The sequence below is a fragment of the Triticum aestivum genome, chromosome 2B (assembly GCF_018294505.1).
Source record: "Triticum aestivum cultivar Chinese Spring chromosome 2B, IWGSC CS RefSeq v2.1, whole genome shotgun sequence".
NCBI classification, from domain to species: Eukaryota; Viridiplantae; Streptophyta; class Magnoliopsida; order Poales; family Poaceae; genus Triticum; species Triticum aestivum.
Window position 1 is genome coordinate 54710967 of NC_057798.1, and position 11855 is coordinate 54722821.

The 11855-nt window shown below is 44.7% G+C and overlaps 1 protein-coding gene across 1 annotated transcript; it reads left to right on the forward strand.

The window, feature by feature from the left end:
• Window positions 1-1441: 1441 nt before the first annotated feature.
• On the forward strand, window positions 1442-11572 carry LOC123040376 (probable flavin-containing monooxygenase 1). Its single transcript, XM_044463240.1, has 5 exons — window positions 1442-2029; window positions 9822-10059; window positions 10297-10472; window positions 10585-10937; window positions 11020-11572. The coding sequence occupies exons 1-5, from the start codon at window positions 1589-1591 to the stop codon at window positions 11369-11371; spliced, it is 1560 nt and encodes a 519-aa protein (XP_044319175.1). The 5' UTR covers window positions 1442-1588; the 3' UTR covers window positions 11372-11572.
• Window positions 11573-11855: the final 283 nt, after the last annotated feature.

Below are 11855 nucleotides of genomic sequence, written 5' to 3' on the forward strand. Positions count from 1 at the left end.
GGGAATCTTCTGCTGAGTTTGCAAGAACAATATGTTCGGAAAATTTTGCAAGAAAAATTCATATATATTACCAGGCAAAACATACCATATTATCGCACCGAAAAACTCTCTGTTGAACGGTTGAAGCTACTCCATATAGCCCTGCACGTGTGCTAGAGTCCTAGCCAAAGCATTGCTCGTTACTCTTGCTGCATGCATCTATTGCATTCACTTGTCTAGCTTCTGGCTTGCTACCATGACTCTCCTATTTGTACTTCTGCTTCAGATGAATGTACAATACCAATGACGGTTTTTAAGGGGTCACCGTTGGATGGTATGGGGTGAATGAACGGCAGATAGAGGGATGGGGCAGTGCACCCATGGACACCGGATGATTTCTGTTTTTCTGCCGGCCATATAGTACTTTTTTACCTTCAGAATAGCTTTCCACGCGGAAGAGAGCCTTAAGTTACAATGAGAAGAGCTAAATGAACTAGATGATACCCCGCATGTTTAGGAGAGTCATCCCACTAATTTATATAGGAGTCATAATAATATAGTGAAAACAATCTCTAATATGGTCATCCCACTAATAATGTAGTGGATGACTCTCCTAGGTTGGTATATACTCAATTAGTGGGATGACTAGAAGGTAGAGAAATAGGCGTTTACACAATAATAAGAAGCTAGGGTTTCCGCCTCCTGTCAGTGGCGCAGCCTATCTGCCACTTCTCCTGTGGCCTTAGGGCCATGGGTGCATGCTGGATCCTGGCCCTTGCCGGCAGGAGGGCTCCGTTTTTAGGTGCTTCTTCAAGTTTTGTTAGGATAGACAGCGACGGCTTCTTGAAGATGGAATAAGGTTCTCCCGCCTAGCCCCGTCTCGGTGGTGCGTCTAGTACCGTCGGACGGCGTGTGGAGGTGTGTCTCCGGTGGATCTTGTGGGATTTGGTTGATGGTTATCTATGGTGGATCTGCACGGATTTGTTCGTCTTTGTTCCAGTGTCCTTAGGTTGGATCCTTCCGATCTAAACTTCTCTTCATCAGCGGAGGTGGTTGTTCTGACGGTCCTATGGGGGCCTTAACGCGACGACTTCCCGACTGCCTACTACAACAAGTTGTGTCCGGCTTTGGCAAGGGGGGGGGGGGAGGGGGCGATGACGGTGGCGCGTCTTCAGCTCGCTTCAGTGCTTGTAGTCCGTCGCTAGGTGGTCTATAAATCTGAATGTTTTATTATTTTTAATGTTCGTTGTACTCACATGATTGAAAATGAATAGATTGGAAGGTTCTCGTAAAAAAATAGTGGGACGGCTATATTAGAGTCTAAATTAGTGGGATGATCCTAATTAATTTATATCCCAATAATATAGTGAAAAAAAAATCTCTTCGCGATATATAAGATATTTTCTTAACACCGGTGGTTCTGGATCCAGTGTACAAGCCATCGAAAGAGACGGCGGCAATGGTGCGACGAGGAAAACTCGTTCATTATGCCACCAGCCCAACACAGAGCTTGATTAGCTATCAACACCACCACGCTTAGCCATCACAGCGGGACGCCATTCTTAGCGTGAGTCCGTGACACCGTCGCACGCACACAACAAGGTCAGCCATGGACAAGAAGAGGGTGGCCATCGTCGGCGCCGGCCTGAGTGGCCTGGCGGCGTGCAAGCACCTCCTGGAGCGCGGCTGTCGGCCGGCCGTCTTCGAGGCGGACACCGTCCTCGGCGGCGTGTGGGCGCACGCACCAGAGTGCACCAGGCTCCAGACGCCACGGCCCATGTTCCAGTACTCCGACTTCCCGTGGCCGGAGTCTGTCACGGAGGTGTTCCCGGACCACCGCCAGGTCGCCGACTACCTCGACGCCTACACACGCCACTTCGGCGTGCTCGACTGCATCAGGTTCGGCTGCAGGGTGGTCGGGATGGAGTATGTGGGCGTCGGCGAGGAGGAGGTGGCGGCGTGGGAGGACTGGGCTGGGTGCGGCGAGGCGTTTGGTTCCGGCGACGGCGAGTGGCAGCTCACGGTGGCCGACGTCGACGGTCTCATGGAGGTAAGGGCTCAACCAGTTTGCACATACTTCCAAGGTACGTATATACTGTGTGTGCCCCTGCTTACACGGCACCATTGGTGCGCTCAGAACAGCACACTGCACTGTCGGATGTCGGTGATATTGATCCGTTTGCCTTTATTTGATGATGATAATATGCTGCACCTACTAATTTGATTTCTCGGCACATGAACGTCACACTCACACATGGAGGTGCCACCTGATAGATCCTTAGATCGGAGTGGGCTAGGAGATCCGGTGAACCTACCTTGTACAGGTGCAGATGAGGAACTCCCGGTGCCGGCCATGGTGACGGTGGCCGGTGATGGCAGGGAGTGGATGGCGGCGGTGTGTGGGCAGTGGCGGCGGCGGAGCTTCCCGTCACTGTCAGCGCTAGACCTAGATCGGGTCGGGGTTTTCGGTGGGGAGCCTGGCAACGTGGTGAACCTCGTACTGCGTGCCGCCGGCCCCCACCTCTTTATGTAGCGCTGCGTGACAGGGGCCCGTCAACCATATTGTGGTTGGGCGCCCCCGATCAGGGCGCGGATCAGGGGTCCGTTTAGCCGTTGGGCCCACACGGGAGAGATCAACCTAACATTCTCCCCCTTGATCTCAACTTTACTTTTAACCTTATACTTTCTAGTTTATTTGTTTCATCACATATTGGTACATAGAGCATGTTTCATCGTCACAGCTTAAATGCCGATAGAATCATACAGCTACAACATACGTTTTGTTCAGAAACAAATTCTGTTCCTTTTGGGCCTATCCAGGAATCATAAGGCTTTCCCTTAAACCCATGCCGGCTAAGTGTTCCTTGAACACATTGGGTGGTAAGCCTTTCGTTAGCGGATCCGCAAGCATATCTTTTGTCTTTATATGCTCGAGACTTATAGTTTGATCCTGGATTTTATCTTTCACAACATAATACTTTATCTCTATTGTTTTGGCAGCATTACTCGACTTGTTGTTGTGAGCGTAAAATACCGCGGGCTGATTGTCGCAGTACATCTTTAGTGGTTTGTGAATACAATCTACCACTTTCAAGTCGGGTACAAATTTCTTTAGCCATATCGCCTGCCCCGTGGCTTCGAAGCATGCTATGAATTCTGCATACATCGTGGATGATGCAACTGTCGACTGTTTGGAGCTTTTCCACGAAATAGCTCCCCCAGCGAGGGTGAATACGTATCCTGACGTGGATTTTCTATCATCTTTGTCCCCCGCAAAATCTGCGTCTGAATACCCTTTTATCTCTAGGGAATCAGATCTCCTGTATGTTAGCATGTAGTCCTTCGTGCCTTGCGCATAACGCAATGCTTTCTTTACCATCTTCCAGTGCTCTATGCCTGGATTCTCTTGATATCTACCGAGTACCCCGGTGATAAAGGCTAAGTCAGGGCGAGTGCACACTTGTGCATACTGTAAGCTGCCAACTGCCGAAGCATATGGTACTCCTTTCATTTGATCGATCTCATACTGATTCTTGGGACATTGAAATTTCCCAAAATTATCGCCCTTAACTATAGGAGCAGGTGTGGCTTTACTCGCATGCATATTATACTTTTTAAGAACCTTCTCCAAATATGCTTTCTGCGATAGTCCTAAGACTCCATTGTTTCTATCTCGGTGAATTTCTATGCCCAAAACATATGATGCTTCACCAAGATCTGTTATGTCAAAATTCGAGGATAAGAACTTCTTTGTTTCTTGTAGTAGACTAACATCACTGCTAGCAAGCAGAATGTCATCCACATACAAGATTAGGAAAATATATTTCCCATTTTTAAACTTTGCATAAATGCAGTTATCCTCAATATTTTCTTTAAATCCAAAACTTTTAATCGTTTGATTAAACTTTAAATACCACTGCCTAGAGGCTTGCTTTAATCCATAAATGGATTTCTTTAGGCGGCATCCCATATTTTCCTTGCCTTCCATGATAAAACCCTTGGGCTGTTTCATGTAGACATTTTCTTTTAAATCTCCGTTGAGAAATGCCGTCTTTACATCCATTTGATGTAACTCTAAATCAAAATGAGCAACTAATGCCATTATGATTCTGAAGGAATCCTTACATGAGACCGGAGAAAATGTCTCTTTGTAATCTATCCCTTCTCTTTGTGTAAATCCTTTTGCCACGAGTCGTGCTTTATATTTTTCTATATTCCCTTTAGAGTCATACTTAATTTTGTAGACCCATTTGCAGCCTACTGATTTGGCTCCTTTAGGAATTTCCTCTAAGTCCCAAACATCTTTGGAACTCATTGATTTCATCTCGTCTTCCATTGCCTTCATCCACATCGATGAATGAGGGCTTCTCATGGCTTCTTCATATGAGGTGGGATCTTTTTCCATATGAACCATTTCTGTGTTATAAACTTTAAAGTCAGTAGAAATAGCTGACTTTCTTGGTCTTGTAGACCTTCTAAGGGCCTCAGTTTCTGGCACATTCTGTGCCTCAACTTCTGGCACTTCTTCTAAAATTTGCTGTTGCACCTCCCTTTCATGCTCAACAACGGGTTCAGTCGGCTCCTGACGGACAGGTTCCGGGTCTGCCCCCATAGTTGTCATGGGTGGAGTTGCAACTGGTAGTGAGAAAAATGGCTCCTGGATCATCGGATTAGGTGCATGCACCCTCTTCTCCTCAAGATCAATTTTCCGAGCTACCAAGCTCCCCCTCATCATTTCGTCCTCTAAGAAGACTGCATGTCTCGTTTCTACAAACTTTGTATATCTGTCTGGGCAGTAGAAACGAAAACCCTTTGATCTGTCTGGATAGCCAATGAAGTGGCAACTCACTGTTTTGGGATCTAACTTTCCAATGTTTGGATTAAACATTTTGGCCTCAGCAGGGCACCCCCACACCCTGAAGTGTTGTAGGGATGGCACCCTTCCTGTCCATAGCTCGTACGGTGTTTTGGGCACCGACTTGCTTGGTACTCTATTGAGAATGTGAATGGCGGTTTTAAGCGCCTCCATCCATAATCCCAATGGCAAGTTGGAATAACTCATCATGCTGCGCACCATATCCATAAGTGTACGGTTGCGCCTTTCAGCTACTCCATTTTGCTGAGGTTCGCCCGGCATTGAATACTGGGCAACTATGCCAGTCTCCTGCAAGAACTTTGCAAAAGGTCCAGGGACTTGGCCATATGGAGTGTGCCGACCGTAGTACTCTCCCCCACGGTCGGACCTAACTATCTTTATTCTTTTATCATGCTGATTTTCAACTTCAGCTTTGAATATTTTAAATTTATCCAACGCTTCAGATCTTTCTTTGATTGGATAAATATATCCATAGCGAGAGTAATCATCTGTGAATGTTATGAACGAGTCATATCCATCCACACTTTTCACCGGAAATGGTCCACAAATATCAGTGTGGATGATTTCTAGTGTGCCTGTGCTATGGATTGCACCTTTTTTGATTTGTTTTACGTACTTTCCTTTAACGCAATCTATGCATTGTTCTAAGTCTGAAAATTCTAACGGAGGAAGAATTTCACTTTTGACTAATCTTTCTATTCTCCCCTTCGAAATATGGCCCAAGCGACAGTGCCATAATTTCGATGAGTCGAATGTTCTTTTTCTTTTCTTTTGCTCTTTATTCGACGCGGAAACATTTTCTTTCACATTGCAAACGGAATAAACTTTTTCACGAAGTGATAACAAATAAAGCTCATCATGGAGTAAAGCATCACCCACATAAGCATTATTATACCAAATGGCACACTTGCCATGTCCAAAATGACATTCATAATTATCTTTGTCCAAACAAGAAACACTAATTAAGTTTCTATGACATGATGGAACAAATAAAACATCTCTAAGTAGAAGATTGAATCCGCCAGCTAACTCCAAGGAGATGTCACCGACAGCTTCAACTTCTGCTTCAACTCCGTTTGCCACTTCAATGCGTCTTTCGCTTCTTAGCGTAGTTCGCGTCGAATGGAATCCCTGTAAAGAATTTGCAACATGAACAGTTGCTCCTGAATCAATCCACCAAGTGGATTTTGAAAACTGTGTATACAAGGATTCATTGACAAATGAAACTATATTGTTACCTCTTTTTGCCATGACTGACTTCAGCCAAGCAGCGCAGTCTTTCTTGTAATGCCCTTTCTGCTTGCAGTGGAGACACGTGTCTTTGTCCACTGAGAAAGGTTGTTGCTGATGCTGATGCTGATAGGGGGCTTTTCCATTCTTTGAAGGAGAACTTTTGTTGTTTTGATTGTAGTTCTTTTTCTTCCAATCCTTCACATAGTTGATTGAACCACCATGTGCGGCTTTGAGTCTGTCCTCTTCTTGGACACACATTGCTATTGTCTTTTCAATGTCCCATGTTTCAGGTGACATATTATAGTTTACAACAAAAGTTGCCAACTCCTGTGGCAGTGAAGCCATGACCAGGTGGACCAGGAGCGCTGGTTTGATCTCCAGATCCGCATCCATGGGCTTGAGCTTTGCTGCCATATTACTCATCCTGAGGATGTGCTCTCTTATTCCACGACTACCACCTGTGTAGCGTTCTGTCACCAGTTGCTCTAACACCTGGGTGGCATAGATCTTTGAAGAGCCAGTGAACTGGCTCTTTATCTTTGTAAGCAACTCCCCTGCGGAAGTGCACTCTGCAATGGAGCCCACAATGGCGCTCTCAATTGTATTCTTTATAAAAGCCATGCACTTTTTGTTTGCATTGACCCACTTTTGGTTATCTATGAGGCAGGACTGCTCCAAAGGAGCATAGGCCCCCTTCTTTTTAGCCCATGCAGCATCATCATCAGTGGCCTCTCTTACTGGCTCTGTGGATCTGACCGGCTGTGGTTTCACCACAACCCAGTCAAGATCAGCACAAATAAATGCCAGTTAAACTTTCTTCCTCCACTCAGTGTGGTTGTCACCTCTGAGTGTCGGAACTTCTTTTAGGCAACTCATCAAGTGAAAGCCTCCTGAAATCACAATTTAAGTGACATCAATAAACAATCATATGCAATAATCTAACGTTGGTCAAATTAAACATACAATTGTCTATGCAATTAAATCTATATTACCGTTGGGCAGAATATTAGAAATAAATGCACCTCTAAATCTCAATAATAAAACATGATCATGTTATTAATAACATTGGTCATAAAAAATAACACAATCATATTTATTTTAATATCACTTTAACATGCTCTTAAAAACATAATTCTTTTAAACTTTTATTTTCAAAAAAAGAGTAATATTAATTCTCTACGCAGCGGAAAAACATGAATAAAAATTCATGAACTTTTTACTCTTTGCAGAAAACTTTTCTTTGACAAAATTAAAAAATCATGAACTTTTTAATTTTCACTATAAAAATTCATGAACATTTCTTTCTCTGGAAAATTTCTTTTATATTTCCAGAAACTTTTCTACTTTTCTGTTTTCTAAACAAAATATTTCGTTGGAAAAAGCTTTGCATAGAAAAAACTATTTTCAATCTGCCCCAAAACACTGGACAGACAAACCCTAAACCCTAAACCCTAAACCCTAAACCCTAACCCTAACCCTAAACCCTAAACCCTAAACCCAGCGCCTCCAGTTTTGGCCCAAGTGGCCTGCAACGGGTTAGGGTTTCGATCTGAGCCGTCTCTGGAGATCCGACGGCCAGGCGCCCGTTTCGCTCGAACAAAACAGCGAGTCCGACCCCAATCCAACCCTAGCGCCCCCACTCTTTCTCGATCTCTCTCTCGACCGCTCGCGCCGCTCTCGGCCGCTCGCTCCTCTCTCGCCCGCCCGCTCGGTCCCCGGTGCGCGAGCCACCGCCTGCGCGGCGAGCCAGGGCGGAGCGGCGATCCAGGGCGGCGCCCTGACGAGACAGTCCCTTCTCCCTTCCCTCCCCTCTCCGTTTTCTCTTTGACAGAGATAGACAGGCGCCTGCAGCGCTGTCGGGACTCCGCCGGCCGCCGGCGACGGCGATAGGCCACCGCGCCACGCGAGCTTCTCCCTTTCCCCGTTTTCTCCTTCCACCTCACGCCTCCTTCTTAGAGAGAGAGAGAGCCACGAGCAGAGTCAAACTCTGCTCCCCCTGTGCGTTCGACGGTGGAACACCCGTTTCTGCGGCGTCCGTTGCCATCCCCTTCGCCGGTGGCGCGTTCCCTCGTGGTGAGCGCGCCACCGTCGAGCGGTTTGGCGAGCGGCGCCCTTTGCCCCTCTCGGGGTGGTGTTCTTCTTCCGACGCCTCGGCTTGCCGATACGCGTCCGGATCGAGAGGAACAGGTGCGGCCATGACGGCGGCACAACTTTTCTTTTAGGTTTCTTTGCCCTTCTAGGGTTCTTTGGGAGGGGATCTCTTTTTGTTTCTCTCTTTTATCTTTGTACCGAAAATCTGCTAGCCCAATCTGGCTACCTCATACCATTGATAGATCCTTAGATCGGAGTGGGCTAGGAGATCCGGTGAACCTACCTTGTTCAGGTGCAGATAAGGAACTCCCAGTGCCGGCCATGGTGACGGTGGCCGGTGATGGCAGGGAGTGGATGGCGGAGATGTGTGGGAAGTGGCGGCGGCGGAGCTTCCCGTCACTGTCAGCGCTAGACCTAGATCGGGTCGGGGTTTTCGGTGGGGAGCCTGGCAACGCGGTGAACCTCGTACTGCGTGCCGCCGGCCCCCACCTCTTTATGTAGCGCTGCGTGACAGGGGCCCGTCAACCATATTGTGGTTGGGCGCCCCCGATCAGGGCGCGGATCAGGGGTCCGTTGGGCCGTTGGGCCCACACGGGAGAGATCAACCTAACACCACCTACTCCCCAAAAAATGGCATGTGACCACTGGATGTGAATAAATCAACATCTACTTTTCTTATCTTCTGACTTCAAGTGATACTCCATGTACTAGTAACCTCTCATCTTTGACGTTCTAGATTGAAGCTTGGATGACCACTAGCCTTCCGAATCTCAGGGAAAAAACTAGGAGCAGGAATCAAAGACTTTTGTTTACTAGTTACTATAGGGCAACAGCCCTACAGTCCTGTATTCTATATTTTTTTCCAGGCTTGTTTAAATCCGCTCCCACGGGTAGTCGAACCCAGGATTTGGGGTGCTACTGAGGTCACTGCAACCATAAATTCCTAGCTAGTAAGGGAATAATAGCAAAGTACGGTTCCATGAATTATTACAGTACCAACACTCCTCTACCATCAACACATAACCGACATCTAAAAAAAATCACCCGGCACCGATCATATGCATGCTTGCACGTTGAGAGAAATGAGTTAGCGAGGACCACCTATTTAGTTATGTAGGATGTCCAGCTTTTACAATCGAACAACACGACAAACACCCAGATACAATCGATGGTAATCCTACGATCAGACTATACCCTGGAAGCGAAGAAGGAGTCAACTAAACTATCAGACCATGTTTTTATTGTACACATGCAACATAACTTTAGAAGTGCGGAAATTTTACTCTCTAAGATGTTTCTACATAGGTACCATAACATCAGTATTTCTATGAAAACACGCTACACCAAGAAAATTAAAATCAGGGAATATATGTGCACCATTTTCCAAATGTAATGCGTATAGATTGGCTAAGGGACAAGCAATTTTAATACTCCCTTCGATCCTTGTTACTTGTCGCTCAAAGGGATGTATCTAGCAGTATTTTAGTGCTAGATACATCCATTTGAGCGACAAGTAATATGGATTGGAGAGAGTAGTATTTTGTTAACTCGGAGTATATTTTTCTAGACTTAACCTTCCAGGTAAATGAAACAATGTTCATAAATCAAATAGTCTGTGCAATTCTATTTGCCTTCTTTTCAGGTACACAAGGCAGACTTTGTGATCCTTTGTATTGGGAGGTTCAGTGGTGTGCCCAACATACCTACATTTCCAGTTGGCAAAGGCCCAGAAGTGTTTGACGGGAAAGTGATCCACTCCATGGAGTACTCAAAAATGGGAGGCAAAAATGCTAGAGATATGATCAAGGACAAGCATGTGACTGTTATTGGCTACCTGAGATCAGCAGTAGACATTGCAAATGAGTGTGCCAACGTCAATGGTATGTAGACGATGCCACTTTCTTACAATATGATTATCTCCTTTCCTCTTGCATGAAGGTTGATATATCAAACTTAATTAGTGTTAAACCTAAGTGTTACAATATGTAGACGATTTTTGCTTTATTAAATGTGTCATTGTCTACCTTGGTTATAAAGTCTTGGGTTACATAGTTGCCTCAATAAAACAAAAATAGAAATGCCAAGATTTTATTACTAATTGTTTATTTATTTTTTAGGTACCGAAAAACCATGCACGATGGTAGTACGAACAAAGAGTTGGATTATACCAGACTACTATGCTTGGGGCGTCCACATTTCAAATTTCTATCTCACCCGTTTCGCCGAACTACTTATTCACAAGCCTGGTGAAGGCTTTCTCCTCAACATGTTGGCTACTGTCTTGACTCCACTGGTAGGGCTACATGTTATAATTTTTGTATTAAATTCTAATTGAACTTGTTTAAATGGTTTTGTTTTAGATTAAACCGATACATGCATGTGTTTTCCTTGTTTGTGTTGAGTAGAGGTTGATTTTTTCGAAGTTTGTTGAGAGCTACTACTCAATTGCAATGAGGAAGCATGACATGGTGCCTGACCATAGCTTTTTTGAGGGATTAGTGGCATGTGTAGCTGCCATTGCACCAAAGGATCATTACAAGAATCTGGAAGAAGGTAGCATCGTTCTTAAGAAGTCAAAAACATTCAGCTTTTGTGAAGAAGGTGTGCATTTTGAAGGTGAATGTACTCCAGTAAAGAGTGACATTGTTATCTTCGGAACCGGATTCAACGGTGATCAAAATATCAAGGACATGTTCACATCAGAATACTTTCAGAGCATAGTCGTTGGCTCAACATCAACGACCGTGCCACTTTATAGGTAATCACCTCGCTATATATGCACAATATTTATGTAGTTTGAACGTCTTGATTTTGAAGAGTACACTAATCCCTTATTTTAGGGAGTGCATCCATCCAAAGATTCCACAGCTCGCGGTCATCAGCTATTCCGAGAGCTTGACAAATATCTATACAACAGAGCTTATGTCCAAGTGGATATCACATTTTATGGATGGTGGTTTCAGATTGCCAAGTGTCAGAGAAATGCAGAGGGATGTCCTTGAATGGGAGAAGTTCATGAAGCGCTACTCTCGAGACTATTTCCGTAGGTCATGTGTTGGAATTGTTCATATATGGCACAATGATCAACTATGCCAGGACATGGGATGCAACCCAAGAAGGAAGAAGGGTTTTTTCTCTGAATTATTTGAGCCTTATGGTCCTTGTGATTATGTTAATCTTCAGCCCAAGTAATAGTAGATCACATGTTTGCACACAATAAGTTTTCTACCAGATCCCTCATGTACACACATGTATAAGTTGTCTACCAGATCCCTCGTTGTTTACATACTTGCATGGTTACTTGTTATAATATTGTATGGTATTGTGCCAGGACATGTTCCTAGACATTAATTGTAGTCGGGTTGGTGGTTTGTTTGGTCCACTAATCTAGTGTAGTAATATCCAATGTCAAGGAAGAAATGAAACCATAGGCACAATTATACCATATAGTCATGCCTCTTAGAAATCCCTTATTGAAAGTATACTATATATGTAGAATTATATATAATGTTAGCTTATATTTTCTATTACTAATCCCTAGCTAATTGCACATACGTATCTACGAAACAGTAATAACAATACATATGTAAGATTTGAGTGACTGGAAATTTACTCACCTCAAAAAGATACAAAAGTATATAAACAAAGACTATGTCATCGTTTGAAATAGTGTTAG